We start from the raw sequence: 22787 nt of genomic DNA on the forward strand, positions 1-22787 counted from the left end.
GTCCAGTGCTCCAATGTGGGTCTCTGCCTCTATCTCCATCCATCGCCAAATGAAGGTTCTATGGTAATATGCAAGATATTCATTAGTGTGGCTGTGGGACAAAGCCAGTTCAGGCACCCCTAGGAGGAGAATTTGTGATGCCAGACAAGCCCCTTTATACAGCAACCCCCTTTACTTGCAGAGCCATCTCAATGGCCTGTATTTAGTGCTTTGGAGAGTAATTTTTGGCCTTAGTTAAGGGTATATTCTATCCCATTCCATTAAGCCTTTGCAGTGCTGAGTTTATTCAACTCCAAGATTCTCTTTGTATTTGATCAAAATTTTCATCTTTATCTCATTTTCCTACAAATTATGATGAGATTTTTCTGTAAAATTTTTTAAATGTTGAAGGAGAAATGTGAACTAGAGTGAGGTCAATCTGGTATGAACTGGTATGTAGCACTTAATGACACTTTATCATTCCCTGTTTCACAAGAGAAGGGTATAAACTTCAATACTGGGTCAGTTGAAATGGGGTTACAGTGATTAATCAGCCTCTGTCAGGGTGTGCTGTGAATTGCAGAGTTCCTTGTGCTTTCCATAGAAATGGGTAAAGCTGAGAAGGCAGTCATGAGCTTGGTCACATGGTCTTTAATGCCCAGGAGCTATACCTAGTTGTCAGACACCTGATCTTTAGACAAAATGAAATGTGAATAGTGGCTAAGAACATGTTCTTTCAGCATAAGTAGCATCTGGGTTGCAGATTCTCTAGAATTGTTTTGCATTGTGTGCTTGAAGACTTGTCTAACTCAAGGAAGGACAGTATCCCAGTATCAGCCATACTAGAATGTCAAAGCACCAGAAGACATCATTAAGACAGGGAATTGGAAGTGAACCACAGACACAAGAAGTGTCCAGAGAGGCTGCCACTGATATCCATACCTCCTTGTTTCCACCTCTCCTCCTCTGTTAATAGGAAGTATTGATTCCTCAACATTAATGACATCCTATAAAATCGCCTCCAAACAAACATTTTAGTTCCATTTCTCCAGAAACATAACTTTCTTTCTGCAGCACTAAGATTTAGATGATTTAGCACTAAGATTTAGAGTGATGTTTTAAATGGAACTAGTGACACCTTTTGTTTGTTTGTTTATTTGCTTTTTAACCAATGTATGCTAGGATTTCTTTGCATCAAAAGGAGCTCTGAGGATTTGCTGGATGCCTGATTCTTACATTCATTTTGTGACCTTTAATTGGAGCTCACCATATAGACAATTTTTTATTCTGACAGAAATGTAGGTTTTTGCATAGTCAACACTGTAGAATTCCTTTTTGTGGTTTTCATTTTCTTTAATTTTAATTTATTTTTTTAAATTTCATTTTACATTCCATTCACAGTTTCCCCTCTCCCCCTGTCCCCCCTCCCAGTCCTGTTTTTATCCACCTCTCCCAATTGGTAAGGGCTCCCGTGGCAAATCAACAAAGTCTGGCACATTAAGTTGGGGCAGGACCAATCCCTTCCCTCTACATTAAGGTTGAGCACAGCATCCCACCATAGAGAATGGACTTCGATACTCTAGATCCTGGTTCTACTGCCAGGTACCTCACAGCCAATCCATGCTTCACCACTGTCTCCCACATACAGAGGGCCTAGTTTGGTACCATGGAGGCTCCCCAGCTATCAGTTTAGAGTTCCTGAGTTTCCACAGCTTTGTTCAGCTGTCTCTGTAGATCTCCCTGATAATATTGACCTGCCTTGCTCATACATTCCCTCCTCCCTCTCTTTGATTGGATTCCCAGAGGTCAGCCTGGTGCTTGGCTGTGGATCTCTGCATCTGGTTCCATCAGTTGCTGGATGAAGGTTCTATGATGATAGTTGGAATATTCACCAATCTTATGACAGTGGAAGGCCCAACTCAGGCTCCCTCTCCACTATTGCTAGGAGTTTCCACTGGAGACATCTTTGTGGATTCTTGAGAATTTCCCTAGCACCAGGTTTCTCCTTAACAGTGACCCTCTCTCTCTCTCTCTCTCTCTCTCTCTCTCTCTCTCTCTCTCTCTCTCTCTCTATCATTGTTCTCCCACTCTGCCCCTCCTTCCCCTCACCATTCCATTCCTTCATGCTCTCATCTCCTATCCCCTCTCCTTTCCAGCTCCTCCTTGCCCACATAAGGACTACCCAGGAAAGGGGAATTAGATGAGATCACTGCAGAATTCTTTTCACTGGACAATAATGTTAGCACAGAGAAGGCAACTGTGATTTCTCTTTTGATTTAATAAAAATAGCCTCCTCCTGGATTTTTCTACAAATGAATTTTTTGCAAATTTTCAGACAATTCACATTATTTATGCATTATGAGGCTTATGAGAATTATAAACTTGGAGAGTTTTATATTTTTATAATTATATACTTGGAGAGAAGATTTTCTGATTTCCAGGTGTCCTGTGAACTGTTAGAGGTGGGAGAGAACGTGACAGGTGGTATTTGTAATGATGTACATGCATGTGAATGACCATTCCTGGAAGCAGAGGGCACGTTAAGTTTCTTTTTTATGTTTGATATTGAATAATTAAATTTTGGTAATGTGATTTCAAAATTTACTAACATTTTTCCTATGTCTAGATTGTTTTCAATGAGCCAACCACATAAGTAACTACTCATAAGTCATTGTGCATTATAGATTTTCATGAAATAATTCAATATAAATAAAATAAATACAGGAACAAATCCATCTTTCCTCTGAATGTCAATAAATATTTAATCTCAGTTTAGTTCAGAATAACTGTGTTAAAGGAATGCCTTACTTACTTAATAACCATGTTGAAAGATTATCTTAATAAGCTTGCCTACTCTAATCTTACAAGTTTCTCTTCAATACATTCAATTAAAAAAGTGTGTTACAATAAAACTCATGTAGAAGTTAAATGTCTAAGCCTTTGACTTACAAACAAATACCATATGAGTATAACTACTATAATTCATTTTAAATTATTTATATAGAAAACCACAAACACACATCCCTTGCATGATATTTGTTTCTATCTTAGAAAATCAATTTCACCAAACTTTGTATGTGTTTGTAAGGATGCAGGAACATAGTACAATTCCCATTTTGCCTTGATATTTCAAAGACACATACTAGTTAGATCAGTTCAAGAAGAGTTTATAAGCTAAGAATACAAAATCTTTGCCTTAGAATGTAATGTCCCCAGAGGATATGAGACCTTAGCAATATAGTTTCAGAACAACCTAAAGAATTATGACACCAAGTTCGGTAAGGTCCAATGGGTTGTAAGGGCATCACTGTCTTACATAGACAAACTTTCCAGTGGGTAAATCTTTTCTAAAAGATTGGACAACAGCTGAAGTGTAACCAGATGAAGGCAACATGTCCATTCTCATTGAGACTCCCATGGTCTCAACCAAATTCTCAGTTGGTTTAGCATCTTATTTTAATACACAATGAGGAATGTGCTCTGAATAATGAGACAGTGGGGAGAGGCAGGACTTGCTATCACTAAAGTTTTTACAATATATATTATAGAACTTAGGCTTTCTTATTCTCGGCAAAAGAGTTTATATGAGGAAAGAGTTTCCGGTTTCTAGAGCGTCAATGCAAGTGTTAACTGACAGGAGTATAGAAATTATTCCCTTAAGTCAGCAAATACAATGTTTATTACCACATGTGAGGCAGCTGTATTATGATATATAAAGGGAATATATGACTTTTAAACTTAAGAAGTACTATATTTCCCAGGACATGGACATAGTTATGATATGGGTTGAGAAAAATAGAGAAGCTCCAGAATGTTCTTGCTCTCCAGCTTAAGTGACCTGGCGTTAAATAAGAGAGCAAGGACAAGGAAGCTCATCAAATGAGTTACATACTTGACAAGCAGGGACAGATATACTTGGGGAATATCAGTGTGGATCAGTCTTCCAGGCAGTTGAGTATTGGTGCATAAACTTTATACAGAAGTGGGAACCAAGTTGGTGAAAAAAAATATTTTCTATGTGACTTCACAAGAGAAAAGGATCAGAGTAATAAAAGAGAAACCATATTTTGAAGAATAAGAGAGAGAAAAACTCTCTGAATCAATAAAGGAGTGATAGAAGACCTAAATGACAAAAAAAAAACTAATATAAAAGTTAAGGAAAAGAGCAAAGCCAGTTTCAGTTGTAGCCATTCTAGTGATGGCTCCTTGTGGTAGGTAAGCTATGTTCTGTGACTAAGGAGAAAAGCTGGAAAGTGCAAATAAGAATAGCCATAAAAACAAACCAAGGTGATCTTGATTCTCTGAAGAAGGTACACATTCCAGATCTCTCCAACTTCTAGAACTTAAATTTGCACTACATCCACTGTTATTTCCTAGCTTTGCATAGAGCTTGGTATAGGCTGGCATGACATTGTACTTGGGAGCATACAATTGGGTGGAAGGAATTTAGTACACAGAAACTCATTCCCTAACTCCTGTTATCATCATTCTTAGCTATTTCTAGCCACCATCTCTAGACCTTACTAAATTCCTCTCCTCATCCAGTTCCAAAGTCCTAAGATCCATACAATCAGATTTAGTTGACACAAAGGCCCATGCTTCTCTGGTACCAATTTACTGTCTTAGTTAATTTTTAATTACTGTGACTATAAAACCTAATAGAAATAGGAAATATTCATTTTGTTTTGTACCATAAGAGAACTTTAGTCCATCGTGGCAAGGGAAACATGGTAGGCAGTTTATTTCATAGTAAGGAGAATATGTGGTTGGTCTGTGTAGAGTAAAGCTAATCCTGAAACAGACAAGTTCATAATGGGAGCTGAGTTATAACCATCAAATGCCTACCTTTAGTGGCCTACTTTACTAGATAGCATGGAATGGTATAGAACATGATGAGGAAGATGGGGGAAATTGACAGAGACAACTAAAATAGATTTTAGGGACCAGTAAGTATGCTGGGGAAAGACAGGCAGGCTGAGAAGCCCCTGGAATAGATGGGTAATTGAGATGTCTAGCACACAGTGTATTGTTCATCTATGGGCTTTTGTTCAATGTAACAATGGAACCAAGTATTTGCCCAATTATTTTTGTCTTGATAAATATATTTTAAACGAGTAAGTTTCATGAAGTGTTTCAATGACAGCTCTTCTGACATTTCTGCCCTTTCATGACATGGTATGAAGTAATGAAAAAAAAAAGTTGTACAAAGTGTTAAAATTTAGTTTCCATGAAAGTTGTTGGAGTTCTTTTTTATTGTTTTTTCTCAAATAGTCTAGATCTAGTCAGATTGAAAGGATCTATTAAAATAACCCACTTCAATTCTTTGAGCTTAAGTCCCAACAACACTGAAAGAAAAGAGCCTTGAAAAATGTAATCAGCTCCAAGCACATGCAAAAATCAAGAGATAGATTCCATCAGAGCTCAAGCTGACTCTAGTGCCCAGTCAAGTAAGGATAAGAAATTAATTGCTACCCACAATCATGATCCTAAAATTTATCCGCAATTAGCAAGGACTTTCCTGATGATTGGGACTTATCTGATGACTGCAGCTGTATGTCTCCCTATAATTGGCCATTAAAGAAGATAAAGGTGATTCTAGGAATGTCATCCAATCCAGTCCCTTAATTTTAGGCTAAACACAACAAAGTTTCTTATGATACTAGTTTACTAAAATGTAAATGACAACATGCCAGATATTCAACAAATCTTTCTTGAACATTGACCAGCAATGATTTTTTTCTACCCCCAAAGTTCTTATAAGACAGGTTAGAAAAACCAGATTCCAGAGGTTTGCTGGTTGCCAGCTTAACTCCAAAGTCAGTGAGATGCCCTGTCTCAAGGAACAAAGCCAAGAGTTAAAGAGAAGAGCACCCAATGGACTCCTCTATACACCAGCACACATATCCACACACACCTGTGTGTATACACCACATACAGAGAGACACATACACATACACACACACACAAACCTAGTGCACTTTCTCCCCTACACATACATGAGGAATAAAGAAGAGAGAGTAGTGAGAATGAAAATATTCTTCATGTTATTTCATGAAGTAGATAAACATTTATAAATATTGACACATGAGTTCAAAAAACATAGGGATGCGCATTTATGCAAAAGTTGAAATTCTAGTGAAATTTCATCATATATTTTTAAACCTTAGCTTTAGAAATTTATTTCAGATGTTTTAAGTAACTTGGTATTTATTTACTATGAATTCTAATATAATTTATATAGTTTTCCACACAAATATTGTTATATATTAATACATATAAACATAAATGGTATATAATATAAAAATATTTTATAAATACTATATATTCTAGAGTACATGCAACAACCTATATTATTTTATATCTATATTCAAGTTTAATACATAAATTACAATCATATATATATGCAATGTATAGAATATGCCACACTTTGATAGATACATATCTTGTCAGATAACTATAAATATATAACATTTGAACAAACTTACTGATCATTAACAATACCTGTAAAGAATATTTACAGTATTTGCATTCTACTTTTAATATGTGTTAAGAAATTTTGAAACAATGGCCATGTTTTTGGTAGAAATATATCCAAGGTATGTTAAAATATTATTCCAGTACTCACATGATAAAAATTCTCCAGAACATCTTATACAAATGCAGGGACTTAAAAGCCTCAGCCCAATTAACAAAACAAGAACGGCCTCATTGCACAAGGATTTGATGAGTTGGGCACACTCCCAGCTCCCTGAGTTATTGTTAGAAGCAAAATTGTGGAAACACTATGATTTGGCATTCACTTTTGAATAGCCATTATTGTTGTTCAGATTGCTTAAACAGTTCAACCACACATATTTAATCACTGCAGAGAATTCTTAATTTTAGGGAGTGATAAGTAATCAAAATCTAGAAAAAAATTAGCTTGTCCTAAAATAAGCACAACATATTATTAGACTTCAAGTGAAATTTAAATTTATTTTTTATAGAAAATAGAACTGATCTGTGGTGGGTGTTATTTGCATTATTATACAATATCCCAAACTCTTTTAAAGGATTGTGATAGGTGTTGAAGTATAAATTATAACACAGATCGTTTCGGGGAGTTTTATCATTTCCAAACTAGCTCTCCATTAACCGTCACAAGAGAGTATGTGGATATTTCAAAAGAATTTAAGCTATTCAGAGAGAAATACATTTGACTTTGTAATGTAGGAGGTCTGGCTTGGAGATCATTTTATCAGTTTTTCAGCCCACCACTAAGGATTTATCATGGGTAAAATGAGAGTGGGCAGCGTGAATAACTTCTCTTCATGATTTGGATCAATATTACAGGACTGTCTAGAGGCAATAAACCACACCCGTTTTCTCTGTCACACCTTCCCACTGTTCTAAGTGAGAGGCAGGAACAAATCTGTTTCTGGCACTGCATACAGATTTCTACTTATATAAATATATAAAAGTAGAGATTTCTTGCCTTTATCTAGGCTGGAGGGACATTTACTTCCTGAGATCTGAATGAGAAGCATTATATGTCACAATTAATATATATAGAGAGAAGGCATATAAAACCACGATGGCTCTATTATTCAATTGCCACTGATAGGAAGTTGGGGGCAAAATTACTCTCCAGAGGTCATAACTGACTCCTTTCTCAGACTTTTCATTTATCCACTTTTCAAGAAAAAAAAAAAGGAATTTCTACCAACTGTGGGTTATAAATTCAACCTGAGACCTCAGTAGAATATCAGGTGCTGTTTTTCCTGCCTTTATCTCTCATCATGGATGATGAAGATGTTGCCACTGGAGTTCAGCTATGACAGGATAGATGATTAAGATCTAGTTTAATTGGCTTTGCAGTGTGAACAGGAGCCAAGACTTAATGATTGCTCCCCCACCTTCTATATTAATATCAACCCTGTGGTGCAGTTGGTGAGAACAGGAGTCTAGTGATTATTAGGGGCTTTTAATGGGCAACAGCACTGATTATATGAAAACGCAAAGCACACGAATAAGTTTGCCTCTTGAAGCTTTCAGTTAATTAATATGCCTTTAAGAATGTGTTTGTTTGTGATATAAATATATGTTGACATTCTGATATATGTGCATGTGTGTATCTGTGCCTGTAAAAGTCAGAGGCCAAAATCATGAATTTTCCCATGTCTTGTCCTTATGTTTTGGAGACAGGATGTTAGTGAACCTGGAGTTATAGATTCTGCAAGATTGGCTGAAGAGTAAGCTTTGGGGCTTCTCCTGTCTTTACCCAGCCTGGGATGACATTACAAGCTCGCCCCACCACTCCTGGCTTTCCAAGTGCTTGCATAACTAGCGCTTTACTAATTGAAGCATATACTAAGCTCCTCTTTCAACTTTTAAAGACAGTCTTGTTTCAAATTTGATTTAAAGGCATAGGCTGGAGATTATCACCTCAGTGCTTTTAAAGCATGTGAAAACTATTGATGACTTTATGGAAACCTGACTTTTAGTCTTAGACAACGTGACAAACAGTTGCTGCTGTTCACTCTGTATGGAACAAATGCCTTATAGGTGGTACTCAAAAGGGGCTGGATGGTAAGAGCAGCCCTCACTGCTTCTGACACCACGCTGGGGACATAGCTGGTCAAATGGCTCACTCTACCTACTGCAAGTCAAACTGCTCCCCGTGGTACTAGAACTAAGCACATGCCAGAAAATCAGAACGTAAAGTAAGAAAACATTTCTCCAGTGAGCTTTCAACTCCCTGTTCTTTCCCCAACATTCTTCATGTGAGAGTATTTTAGGAAGGACTCTCTTAGCCTCAAGGCTGACTTTGTCCAGAATTATGCTTTTCAACTACTATAACAATCCAGTTTGACTAAATTTTCTGAAATATCAAAATGAAAAGGTAACAGATTTGGGATTTTGAAAGTATCTTCACAATACATATCTAAAAATAGCAGCTCCCTTGCTGCCTGTAGAAATATATATATATTTCTCTCTATATATAATTCTCCTTAGAGTCATTCCATCATCCGGAAACCCACCTCCCAGGCATGGATAGTACACATACCTCACTCACTGAACTAGTGACTAAATGACTGTGGAAAGGAGCGGCCACGATGGAGCGAACATAATTAACAATCTGCATCCTCACTCAATTCTCAAAATGCCAATGGGACCCCTACATTCGAATTAGAGTTCCTCCAGGCAGACTCAGTATGACTCGATAGTTGTTTTCTAGCTTAGAAATGGCAACTCAGGATATCTGAGTTTAATCATTGGAGTCTAAATCATTAGGGCCTGATTTCCTCACTCCAAATGCAGAGGCCAACACAGACTCTGGGACAGATATCCGAAGCTACCAAAAAGGTTATATTGAAAAAGAGTGCCTAAAGTGGAATTAGCTGATCTTGATGAATTTTTAAAAAAATAGAGATATAGAATCATATAGGTAAGGAACGGGGTTGGACCTGAAGGAATTGGGAGGTGAGGTGAATATCATTAAAACATGTTGTATGAAACTATCAAAAGATCAATTAATTTTCTTTTGCTCCTTTTCCATAAACTATACATTTCCAAGAAAAAATTTCAATCATATTCATATTCACTGAGTTTTTTGTTAATATAGCAATTGAAATAAAATTCTATATTGATAAATATGGTTATGATCATTCTTATGGTTATGATCAAAACTCTCCAGCCAATCCACTTCAGGACTCATGATAAGTTAAAAGAAAGAAAGAAAAAAGCACTGGGATCTATATTTTTCAGGAAAACACTCAACTAACTCCCACTTTCCTGAGCAGGCACCAGCTGGAAGTGGAGTCTCATCTAAAGCTACCAGACTAATGAGGTATTTCTCTCTCCTCTCAGGGGCTGATGTTATCAACTTTGATGGCCATGTTGTGTTACCGTACCGATTCAGAAACAAGAAGATGAAAACACTCAAAGATGTCATTGCTTTGAAATTCAAGACCTCTGAAAGTGAAGGAGTACTCTTGCATGGTGAAGGGCAGCAAGGGGATTACATTACGTTGGAACTGAAAAAAGCCAAGCTGGTTCTCAGTTTAAACCTAGGTTTGTTGTCATTCTCTATTATTTTCCCATATTTAAAATGTTTATTTTTTCATTTGTTGTGTATTTTTATTTTTATAACTTTATAGATAATACCAATCAGAATTCCCACTTCCTCCCCTTCTCCCACTTCCCTCCTGCTCCCCCTTTAGAACCCCCGACAGCTCTCCAGTCCTAAGAGAGTGTAAGGAACCCTACCCTGTGGAAAGTCCAAGAACCTCCCTGCTACATTCAGGCTTAGGAAGGTATGCACCTAAAGAGAATAGGATCCCCCCAAATCAGTACATGCAACAGAGACAAATCCCAGTGTCATTATCATTAGCCCCTCAGTCTGCCCCAAATTGTCAGCCACAAAATTCAGAGGGTCCAGCTTGATCCCATGCTCATTCATTCCCAGCCCAGCTGGATTTGGTGAGCTCCCATTAGCTCAAGCACACTGTCTCAGTGGTCCTGACAGCCCCTCATGGTCCTGACTTCCTTGATCAAATTCTCCCTCCTTCTGCTCTTCAATAAAGATGGAACTGGAGAAATGACTCAGAAATTGAGAGCACCTGCCGCTCTTACAGGGGACTCAGTTTCAAGTCCCAGCCACACATATTAGTTCACAAGTGTCACCCCTGGAAATTGAGTAATCATATGATATCTTTTGATCTTTCTTGGCACTAGGCATGTACATAGTGCACATACATGCATGTTGGCAAAGCACTTATACATATAAAATAAATAAATTCAAAGCATCTTAAATACTACAATTCCTTTACATTATAATTCTAAGATCTCGTGTTATATTGTCAATTAATTTTCATCTATGGTGACAGAGTATTCATTTTGTATACCTATTTCTTTTAGTCACCTTTTTATCCCTGTGACAATATACCTGAAATTACTTAAAAGAGGAAAGACTCTTGGTAATGGGTTAAAGGGGAGGGAAGAGTCTGGGAGGAGAGCAGAGAAAAATGTAGAGCTCAATAAAAATCAATAAAGAAGAGGAAAGATTGTATTGGTTTATATTCCAGATGTCTCAATCCATAGCTCTGGGCGTTTGTTGAGGTATAACACTAAGGGAAAAGGGCATGGTGAAACAAATGTGCTCACGGTGACCCAGAAACAGAGAGGAAGAGATTAGAAACAAGACAGATGTCTCAGTGGTCCACTTTCTGTGACTTATTTCTTTGAACCTACATCTACCCTGTGCTGCCTGTAACCTCTCAATGTCACTGTCAAGTCATTATTTCAACAGTGGGTCGACTGATCCATCCATGAGTTTAAAGCAATCATCATCTAATCATATTGCTAAACCTCATCAGCTGATACCAAGGCCTTAACCATCAATTCTTTGTGGAACACTTTAGATTCAACCCATAATATTGCTCATTTAATAAAATGATGGTTGAAACACTTACACTATGTTAAATGTTATAATAGCTGGTATGATGCACCAGAGAACAGAAAGAAAGTGTCTCATTAAGTTTGTGAAATACTCCAGAGACATAAAAATAAATGACTTCAAAATATGAGTGATAGGAAATCAGCTTAGTAAGTATACATTATACTGAGCTCAGGTTTGAATGACACCTTAAGAAGCCATAGGACCAATGTTAGAATGTATGAGGGAAAAACCTCTCTTAGAAAAAAAAGCCACAGTACTCAATATGAGATCTAAGTAATGGGGAAAAACCATGAAAACAACAGTAGATAGAATACTGCACAAGGAAGGATCACTGCAAATGAAGAGCTTGCATCCTTATGGAACAAAAAGCAAACTGTAAAGGATACATGTATGAAATTCGGAAAACAAGAAAAGTCCAGAAGATGGAGACGGTTTTGGTTCTGTAGGACGCTGCAGGTTCTGGATGTTAGAAATGAACAGCTGTATGATGCTCACTTGTAGGTACACTGATACTCTCAAGGGAGAGGGACTCCCTAATTCAGCACAAAGTCAGGAAAGATGTCTTTATTGCTGGGGTGGGATGGTGCTGACATCCATGGAAAATTATCAGGGGAGATAAAAATAAATGTATCTAAGAAATTATGTTAGTGGTAAATTCAGCATGACCCGTGATGAATACTATATAAAGAAAAAAAGAAAAAAGAAAAACCAGAAAAACATAAGAAAGAATCATTCCTAGGATTTAGGATCAGGCACTAAACGAACAGTTAGTGACATTTTCAGAAATAGAAAATCAAAAGATGGCAGAAGGAATTACAAGGCTTAGGGTGATTACAGGCACATTTGAGTTGCCTATCACATAAACAAAAAGTGTTTATATTGGGTGGATTACAGAATTATCAGAGGAGAATGCACTATGTGGGAACTAAGCAGTAAATGGAGAGTGGAGAAGTAGAGTGTGTAGTTCCTCAAAAGCCAAAGAAAGAAAGAAAGAAAGAAAGAAAGAAAGAAGGAAGGAAGGAAGGAAGGAAGGAAGGAAGGAAGGAAGGAAGGAAGGAAGGAAGGAAAGAAGAAACCAGTGCTATGTAACTCACCTTTAATGTCAACTGGCGTAGGGACAGACTGGTGAACAAAGACTTTGTTAATGTGGAGGTACCGTTTAATCACTCTCTTAGGATTGAAAAAACACTCTCAGAGACTAGCTGCTTAAGAGATAATAAAAGTTGTGGAAAAAGAAAAACAGAGGGAAGAGATATTGGTCAGTGAAGGAGGCAACCTAAAGGGTTGTTATCTTGTGTGATTTTTTTTTAAAAAAGACAGAATCTGTGCCTGCTGGCTTGCTCGTCACATAACGGAGACTCACATACTGTTGAAGAAAATGTTCAGAGCATTGGCAATGGCATCAAGAGGCACAGATTGTCCAAGGCAGTAGCACCTCTTTCTTTTGCTTAGTTCAGTGATCTAGGTTCTAGATAGGAGTCCTCAAAGGCAATGTATAATCCATAGGTTTCAGTTTGTCTATTGTAATCAGAATTCTACAGAAGTAATAATTCAGCAATAAATGAATAGCTAAAACACACTTGTCAAATGCATCACTAGAGAAAGCTAAAAAATTGAAGATTAAAATACTCAAGACAACCCTTGCCAATTGGATTTCTCTACAATGTTCTGTCTTGAGTCTCTGTATATTACTAATGATGTCTTAAATTTCATGAGTTAACTTATTTTGAGGATTGCCATCAACTCTAGGAACACAATTTAATTAGGGTTGCTTTTAATGAAATAATAAATTGTCAAAAGTACATAGCTTTGACTATACATCACCCACATTAAAAATAAAAAATGATGAAAATGTGAATCACATATTTATAAAAATACTGTTTTTTACATTAAAATAAAGTGTATGTGAAGCCAAGAAATAAGCAAATTTTATGTTTGTAATTTTAATGCCTTTCATGAAAAAACAGTCACAGTACTTGGAATTACAATTCCAAGCTGAAAAGAGAAATATGTATGCACTGAATATAAAAGATAATGCAGAAAGAAAAGTTAAACACTAAAACAACCAAATACTCTGTCACTTGAGCTATAAGCACAACAAACATTAAAATGGAAGATAATATTTTTTGTCAAATTAGAAAGTGTGTCTTTAAAAGGTTTATAGATAAGTGACAAAAAATGGATCTTTTTTTTTCCTGTTCTTCACATAAAGATATTTTGGGGAAATTATCTGATCACACAGCTTCATATATTTGAAATAACTTTTATATTCTACTTATTCATTATTAAAAAATAAGAAATTATGAGAAAAATTCAGTCTAAAGACATATTTTGTAATGTTATTTCAACATCAAAATTTAGAGAAAAAGTAAAATTTATAGAAATGTATTGGTTATACTAAAATGTGTTTAATTTTAGTTTATTTTAAACAAATAATTATTTTATGTGGATACCTGTTTGAACTGCATTCAAAGACAACTCTAGTATATAAATATAACTGGCCATCACGGCACTTTGAATGATGTGGAGTCAGAGTCCCTGGCCTATGGTCTACTTCCCATCCAGGCAACCACGAGACCATGCCTGGCATGACCCCAGAAGAGTAGCATGCCCACCAACCACATGTTGTATGTTAGATCTGTACCACTCTTGATGCATAAATTCACAGGGAAACACAAATGGAAAACACTAGAGACTGAATCTAGGACAATGGTGGAATTATCACTTTTGTCAAGAAAGCTTTGGGGGATGTTTTCTGTAGTTTGCCTGATGCTGGGACAACCTAAAAGAGAAAGATGCTTTGGTGCTGCGGAAAGTGTGAAGGCTGCCAGTGACCATGACTCTCCACCAAAAGACTGGCCAACATGGCACAGACTGATTCCCTTCATTAGGATAGAATTCTGATCCAGATGACACTGAGCCACCCTTCAGCACTAGAGAGAAAAAGCATACAGGAAGTGCATAAAATCCAATGAGGGTCTGGGTGGTGATGGCAGGACAGGCCCCAAAGTTACAGATAAACCCTGTCTTGAAAAACAAAAATCAAACAAACAAACAAACAAAAAATCTAGTGAGGGATGAGCAAGAATTCTCAAACAAATCAGTGTAAAGTAACTTCTCCTCCAGCATAGATAGAATAGTTAAAATAGCTTTTGGAAACACCAATGGAAAAGAAATAACACTCAACACTGTTAGCAGAAAAAAGTTTTCCTCGGCTTCCTAGTGAAAACAGCTGAACCCAATGGATGACTGTCTTGTAACCTCTTAAAGTAGGTGTTTGCACAGGGTCTAAGTGCGAGTAGGCAGAGCCTGTGAGATTTTCTCTGGCAAAATGTGGAATTCTACATTTCAGGATAAAAATGGTATTGTAAGTCTCAATGTAGTAGTTCAACTCATTTGTATCCATTCCTGGATGTCCAGAGTCAAGTGAAGGCTGATTCCATCTTGATTTTACAGTGAACCACAGTGGATGTGCTCTTTTATCCAGTGAGGCGGTAGCTTTGCAGCACAGTAAGAAGCAGCTAGACTATCCAGCCTCCTCAAGAAGCATAACTACTATATCAAAGGTTTCACATTAAATATGTATATACCTGAATATGCATCAGCATACATATGAATAATTAAATGGTTGTATATGGGAAAACATCTAGAACAAAATAGATGAAACTACTTTTAGTGGAGAAAATAATTTGCATTTCATTTTCCTTGTTTATTCTTCATAATGTTCTTCATCTGTAATCATGAACAGACATTTGTTTTGAGGCTGTGAGGGCTTGAAACTCTTTGTAACGCATGACCCTGTAGGATGAAAGGGAAAGGTTCAGTGCAAGAAATCGGAGTCAAATAAAAGCATGTGTAAAATACCTGTCTATATGAACCTGTGTGTACATACATACCATAGTTGAGGTGTGTCTAAAGACATTTTTTATTTTAATTTTTAAAATGTATTTCACATGTGCACATGGAGGGGAGCACATACATGTCAGTGTGTGTGTGAAAGGCAGAGGACAATTGCAGGAGTCTAATCTTTCCTACAGTGTGACTCCCAGGAATCAAATTCAGGGGGTCAGTTAGGCAGCAAGTGCCATTACCCATTGAACTGTTTTTCTAGCCCAGGATACTTATTTTTTCAGAGCCATTTTCACCTTACTTTTCTCTAATATACCATGCAGAGTAACCTTTGGAAATCAACTGTGGTTTATAGAGATGTGACATTACCTTTGAGAAACACGATGCTCACTCTATGACCTCGCCACAAAGAGTTCATTACCATTTTGCTGGAAAGTAGTTCCCTTCCCAAGTTTTATTAGCTGGCTGGGATTTATGACAGCAGTAGCAATATATCTACTCAAACACCTACTGCCTCTCTTTAGTGCCATCGGTCAACAGCAGGTGACCATACTGCTTCTCAGGATGGGTGTGAGTGCATGTCCAGGAAGAAAACCCAGGACAGCCTTGCTACTTAGACTTATTCCTCTTTTATTTATCCTCTTGTCTTTCTGGTCTTCCACAATATAGAATACTCACATATGCGCACACACACACATCATCATCATCATCACCCAGATATTTTTTATTTCATCACTATCCATGAAGAAACAAGAATTACTCTCCACATTTTGTATGCCAGCAACCAGACTCAGAGAAATGACCTGCTTGTTCCCATCTGAATACCAAACATATGATTGCACTTCTGACATCTGAGCCCATGATCTATCCACCCACCAAAACTTAGCAGAATACATAACACTGTCCAAAACATTTGCATTTTCTTTTTAGGAGAACAGGCATTTCCTTACTTTTAGCAGCTTTTACTTATATCTACTGCAAAAATCCTGATTCTCCTATACCAGCTTCAATGAACAGAGCTACAATTGTATATTGGCTTCAAATTGTAAAGGGAAGATATGTTCCTGTACAGAGCGGGCCGTGTGGACAATGCCTTACTTCTCTTTTGCTCCCATTACTTAGGAAGCAACCAGCTTGGCCCCATCTATGGCCATACATCCGTGACGTCAGGGAGCCTGCTGGACGATCACCACTGGCACTCTGTGCTCATTGAGCGCCAGGGGCGGAGCATTAACCTGACGTTGGACAGGAGCATGCAGCATTTCCGCACCAATGGAGAGTTTGACTACCTGGACTTGGACTATGAGGTAAACTTGAGGATGTGTGATTGTGATGGAGGAGGAGAGAATGCATATTCTACTATAGTTTTACTATTAATTACACATCTGCTCAAGCCCTTTCCCCTTCCTTCTCTATAGAAAGCAAATATCTTTAAATCTAATTTACTTAACAAATTATATGTGTAATTGTAGTGCATTTTATATATAATAGATATACTTAATTGAATAGTTTTCCCTCTTATTGAAAATTGCTTTTTGTCTCACATCATATATTCTGATGATGGCTTCCCCTTCCTCTGCTTCTCCCAGTTTCACCCCCAGATCCCTTTCACCCTCTTTTCCTCTCATTAGAAAACAAACATGTGTGGCTGGAGAGATAGAGAGAGGTTAAGAACACTGATTGTTCTTCCAGGAGTACTGTTTTCAAGTCCCAGTAACCCCATAGCTGCTCACAACCATCTGCAATGAGATTGGTGGTGCTATCTTCTAGCGAACAGGCAGAACACTGTACACATAGTAAATAAATAAAATCTTTTAAAAATAATGGAATGCAAACAGGCTTATAATGGAATAATAATAAAATAAAACAACACATTGAAATAGGGCAAAATGAATGAAAGGAAAAGAATCCAAGAAAAGGCAAGAAACAGATATAGGTACAGAGACTCAGTCATTTGCACACTCAGAAACCCTACAAAAACACTAAATTGGAAGCCATAATCTATACACAAAGGACCTATAGGGTAAAAGAGAGAGAATGCATATATGAATAATAAAGATAAGTTAAAAATAGAAGAACACTTAAAAATGAAGGACATCTCTGGCATGACACCATGATACAAGACGCCTTCAGAGATACTGTTGAGTGCATTTTCTGTTGGCCAACTACTTCTGGGCGTGCACCTCACCCTTAAAAGTAATTTGTTTCACCAGTGAGACTTCCTTTGGAGAAAACTTTCATTTACAAGTGATTATTAATTAGGAGTAGAATTATTTCTAGTCATATAAATTAAGAAATAGGAAACTGGATAGGAGGGATAGGAGCATATGTCCACTTCTCCTTTCTGCTCTAGGACCCCATCTGTGCTAGGCCTGTGCTGGCTGCCCCAGTCCCTGTGGCTTCATATGTGCATTGATTCCCTTGTGTTCCAGAGGCTCAGTTTCCTTGGCGCCCTCCATCCTCTCTGGACTTGTCTACGCTCCCTTTGGAAAGGATGCTCAGAGAGACCTAAGTCCCAAGCCTTTTCACAGGGATTGCCATTCCCAACCATCACAACTGGCTAATTGTGACATCTATGACTCATGAGGCTATGCAATATGTCACATATGGAATGTTCATTTGATTTTTCTAGTATATTGATATTGAATAAAAATATCTTCACTTCTAGTTTATATAATTATTTATACACTCATGACTTCTGATAGATCTTTCAGTAAACCATTTCCTTAGTCAGAGTTGTCATAAAAGAAACAGAGTATAATCTGGAACATTTTTTTCTTTTTTTTTGATTTTAGTGAAAAATCGGTAACATTTTTAAACATTGTCCATTAATATATATTTTAATTTCTGAATAAAATACTCTTGTCCAGTGAGATTACTCAGAAGGTAAAGGCACATACTGTTGTGCCTTGCACCCTAAATAATTCAATCCTGAATTGAATAAATTACAGTATGCTAAGTGGAAAAGAGTGTGGATTCTAACAAGCTGTCATTTAATCTCAACAAGCACAATGGAGCATGTAAATTCCCACAGACATATGCACCTAAATGAATATGAAAAGATATAATGACTTTTAAAAGAACTCAATGATCACCTTGATGCCTAATATATACACATGTGTATATATGCATATGTTATAATTTTATATCATTCAAGTTGATATATTAGATTTAAAGTAAATTATCAGAGTCATTCAACATAGTCCATCACATCTGTCAATAGTATATCTGGGTAAATCCTTTAGTATTTTTTTAATTGGAGTAATTTGAAAGCATTACATATTCAGGAGCAGTAAGTACCCAAGCAAAATAAAAAGCATGACATGTCACTCAGCTAAAGGCTTCCAAATTTTCTTAGCTCATGGAACTAATAATCCCATTATTATTATTATTCAAAATAATACTTTTGAATAATCTTCCAAAGTATTCTGAGCCTACGTGGTTCAAATTACTGAAAATTTGTGTCCTAATAATTTGATAGCCATTTTCAAACTTCTTTAAATACTGTGATAATGAACAAAATTAGGGTACTTGAATACATTTTCAAATTTGAGCCCTAATTTGATGCTTGCCTTCTTTTTCTGGTCAACTTCTGTACTGTATGTTTTACTCTAAACCTCACTCCAACAGAAAGTCATGAGACCAAACAGGGCAAGATCAAATATTGGATTGTCAAGCCACACAGGCAGTGTTTTACATAGTTTCCAAGAAATGCTAAGAATTGTGATTTCTTTAAATATTCAGTATACATTGGGACAAGCTCTGAGGTTGCTATGAATCTTTATGTTCCCCGAAGTCTATATTTCAGGCAGCAGACATCTATGTGCACATTGTGTGTGTTACCTTAAACTAAATTTACAATTTTAATTATACAAAATATGCTCATCATAAAATTATTGGTAAAAAGCACCTGAATTGATAGCTATAAAATATATTCTTTATGTCAATGGACACATATTGACATAGAAATATACATTTAAGCCTAAATATCCACCAACAAATGATTTTTAATAGAAGCTGTAAATTTTAAAGAAAGTATGTGAGACACATACGAGGGCTTGGAGGAAAAAGAAAGAAGGATGAAGTGATATAATTATATTATAATCTCAAAACTAATATAATTCTTTTGATAGTGAAATAATATGAAAGTCCAAGAAATTTGATTCTCGTGCAAGTCGATACTGCATCTCTTGTGACTTACTGCTCTCGTGTGTTAGAGAACTTGCAGATGAATTATTCATCTTCCATTAATAAACTTTGAAGTATCACAGAATAGGGAGACATCTTGAAGCATTAGCCATGGGCAAACATAATTCCAATTTTCAAAAGCCATAATTAGAGATTTGGGATCACTGACCCTATTGAGTTTCTGATAAAATCCGTGCATATTCATGCACACGCAACACAATCTACATGAGGTCAACAGTTCTAGGACTTCACAGTGTCACAAATTGTCCTGTGTATAACATAGTCTCATATTTGGGAGTCTCAGCTATTGACTGGAATGAGTATGATATAGTTATCAGAAGAGGTACTGGGGGAAATATAAATTTACTGAAAAATAAAAAGGATTGAATTATTATTTCTCATTGATAAGCTATTGTCTAGTACCTTTCTTCTTGGGAACAGCAGCTATTGTCATGGGTCATAGTAAAATTGGTTGTGTCTACTTTTGTATTTTATACTATGCAATAAAGATACTTTATGTGTTGTTTAAAGAAATCTGGGACCTGTTAAATAAGAGTCAGTATCAGAACTGTTGTCCATATCTCTTTGCTGTGTCAACAAAGTAGATTTCTACCACACAAGATGGTAAAATTAACTTCAAACCTAACATAACACACGTTTCATAAAATTCATATTGAAGTATTAAACTGTAGTATAAAGGATAAAGGAGCTATTCTTCTCATGCTCAAAAGACTGTCTTCTGCACCTCTCAAATGACTTGACTTCAGTTCTTGCAGAGTGGACTGAGGCAAAGGGCACTGAGGCTTAGCAGGAGTGTGTTTAAAGCTCTCAGAAGCTCTCGCTGAGTGGAAAAGGAGGGATACACCGGTCTGATTCCTTAACTGTGATAGTGTGAATACCTCATCACAGTGAATTTCATGCTGTGAGATAGATTATACTGAGTGGGTGTAGACAGAATACACTTGCCTCCAGTTGCAACAGTGTACATTAGCAAAGAGATGTGATTATACTACTTTGTACCTTTGACAAGGTTTAATGATGACATTACTATTGTGTGTGAAAGTGACCCCCAAAATTCCCCCCTCTGCTCTTCTCTGTGGTGTTATTATACCATGAAGTAGGGAAATGACTGTCAGTAGTCATACTGCTAACTACATGGTAGCCTGAGACGGAAAGAATATATAATGCATTTTCCTCAAGGAAATCAAGGAAACTAAAGGACAAGGCAGTGATCCAATATTCGACTTGATCTGTTCCTCATTTAAATGCCACTAACAGTACTTTGAATGACATGCCATAATTTTTTGCATGGGACAAAGAAAGTGACTCTTACTGCTCTTTTTAAACACACTATAGTCACAGAGAAAATCAACCATATACCCTCAAGTAGTTCTGGAATCCTGAGTTTGAATATATTTCTGACCCTTACTGGTTGTGTAATATGAGTAATTCATAATCCCAAAATATAATAAGAAAATAAAATCGTATTTATCCAAAGATCATGTGAAAAGAAATATATGTGTTTGTGTGTGTCCATAGTTAAGATTTATATAAACATACATTTGTATACATGTAAACATATTTGGAAATAAGATTGCATGGCAGATGTATATTTAGCCTTTCACATGAAGGGATCCCATCTCCTTTTGCAATTAACTCTAATTTAAATGCTATTCCAGTGTGCAATCCACTTTTCTCTTGCATTTTTTTAACCTGGTGGGAAATTACTCCAAGAAGGACATTTTCATTCCTATGGTTATCATGACAAACAGGCAGAAAGATTAGTTTAAAACTCTTCCTTCCCCCTTTGTCATCTGAGGATGACATACATCCTACCAATGAAATACTGCAAGAGCAAACAACTCCCACAGTGGTTTGTAGATGCTGTATAAGTTGACATGAGGATGGTTGAGCTAACTGGAGAGAATCGTTGCTCCACCCTAAAAGGGATGTAGAGAAAGTACACTAGAAGTGTCCGCCAGCATCTGCCATACTGCTTAAGTACTTTATACCTAATTAATTGGCTAATAAGGGTTAAAAGTGATAGTGTTCTTACTGAGACCACAGCAAGAAACTCCCAAATAGGATTTTTAATCTGACAACTGAAAAAATAGTTTTATCACCATAATTTTAGGATACATAAAAATGTGGTAGTCCAACATTACATTTAATTAATGACATGATATGACAAGAAAAGGTAAAAGACAAACTCATATGTGATTGTTTCCATAATGACACTGGGCTAGATCCCGCTTCCCTGCCAAGCACCCACCAGCCCTCACCTGCGGTGCTTCAGCACAGTGTTGCCCTCAAACACACATTCCTGGTAACTGAAAGCAGAAGAAACTTCTGGTGCATTGGAATCATCCTCCCAGGGAAAAGACGAAGCCTCGATTAAAGAAACCACGTGCACAGAGAAACAAATCTGTGATGTGAAACGAGTATAACAATAATTTGAAAATGTGATGCTGACAGCACCACACAGATTTTGTGAGCCAGTGAGCGAGCTGGGCAAGGAAAGGCTCTCCCTGCCCAGTCTGAGGAAAAGAGTTCAACTCTGGGACCCACCTGATGGAAGGAGAGAACCTATTTCAAAAGTTGTCCTCTGACCTCCACATATGTGTCATGGCATTCAGATATGTACACACACACACACACACACACACATGCAGTAATATTACTAATAATTTTTTAAAAGAAAACTTGGGATGAATCACTATGAGTTCCCTAAAAGTAATTGGCAAAGAAACTGGAAACAGCTATGTACACACACACACACACACATACACACACACACACACACACACACACACACATATTCATGCGATAATAATACTAATAGTTTTTTAAAAGAAAACTTGGGAAGGATCACTATGAGTTCCCTAAAAGTACTTGGCAAAGAAACTGGAAACGCTACGTAGCATTTCATTTTAGCATTGTAGTTACTGCCATCACTGTCAGAATCACGTTCACAGTACCCAGCAAGGTCAGGGTTCCTGTGCTTGTCAAATCTTTTCTCAATTATTTCTATCATTTTCATTATATTTTTCCTTTTGTGGATTTTTTATTTTATTCTATGCACTTTAATTTATTCTTAACGTCTCCTCTCATGTATGAACTCATTGCAAGTGATGTATATTCAGCAGAACATGATTAATAATACTTAATTTTGTTTTAAGTGAGGCCTTCTTCAAAACATTGTTTTGTAAAATACCATTAATTTGTCTTTTTCTCTACAACTAATTAAGCGTTTTAAATGCCATAGCACCAAATAATGGAAGATAATTTCCTCAGGAGCCTCCTAGAATGTTGCACATCCTTGCCTTAAATC

General features: G+C 36.8%; 1 protein-coding gene across 1 annotated transcript in view; it reads left to right on the forward strand.

Annotated features, from left to right (window-relative positions):
* The window catches only part of Cntnap2 (contactin associated protein 2), a 2060022-nt gene that overhangs the window by 847356 nt on the left and 1189879 nt on the right, over positions 1-22787 (forward strand). The window contains exons 5-6 of the mRNA XM_085683653.2: positions 9829-10032; positions 16391-16575. Coding sequence (XP_085539779.1) covers positions 9829-10032; positions 16391-16575 — 389 coding nt within the window. The remainder of the gene's footprint in view (positions 1-9828; positions 10033-16390; positions 16576-22787) is intronic.

Source organism: Myodes glareolus, chromosome 25 (assembly GCF_982192425.1).
Source record: "Myodes glareolus chromosome 25, mMyoGla1.1, whole genome shotgun sequence".
Taxonomy (NCBI): domain Eukaryota; kingdom Metazoa; phylum Chordata; class Mammalia; order Rodentia; family Cricetidae; genus Myodes; species Myodes glareolus.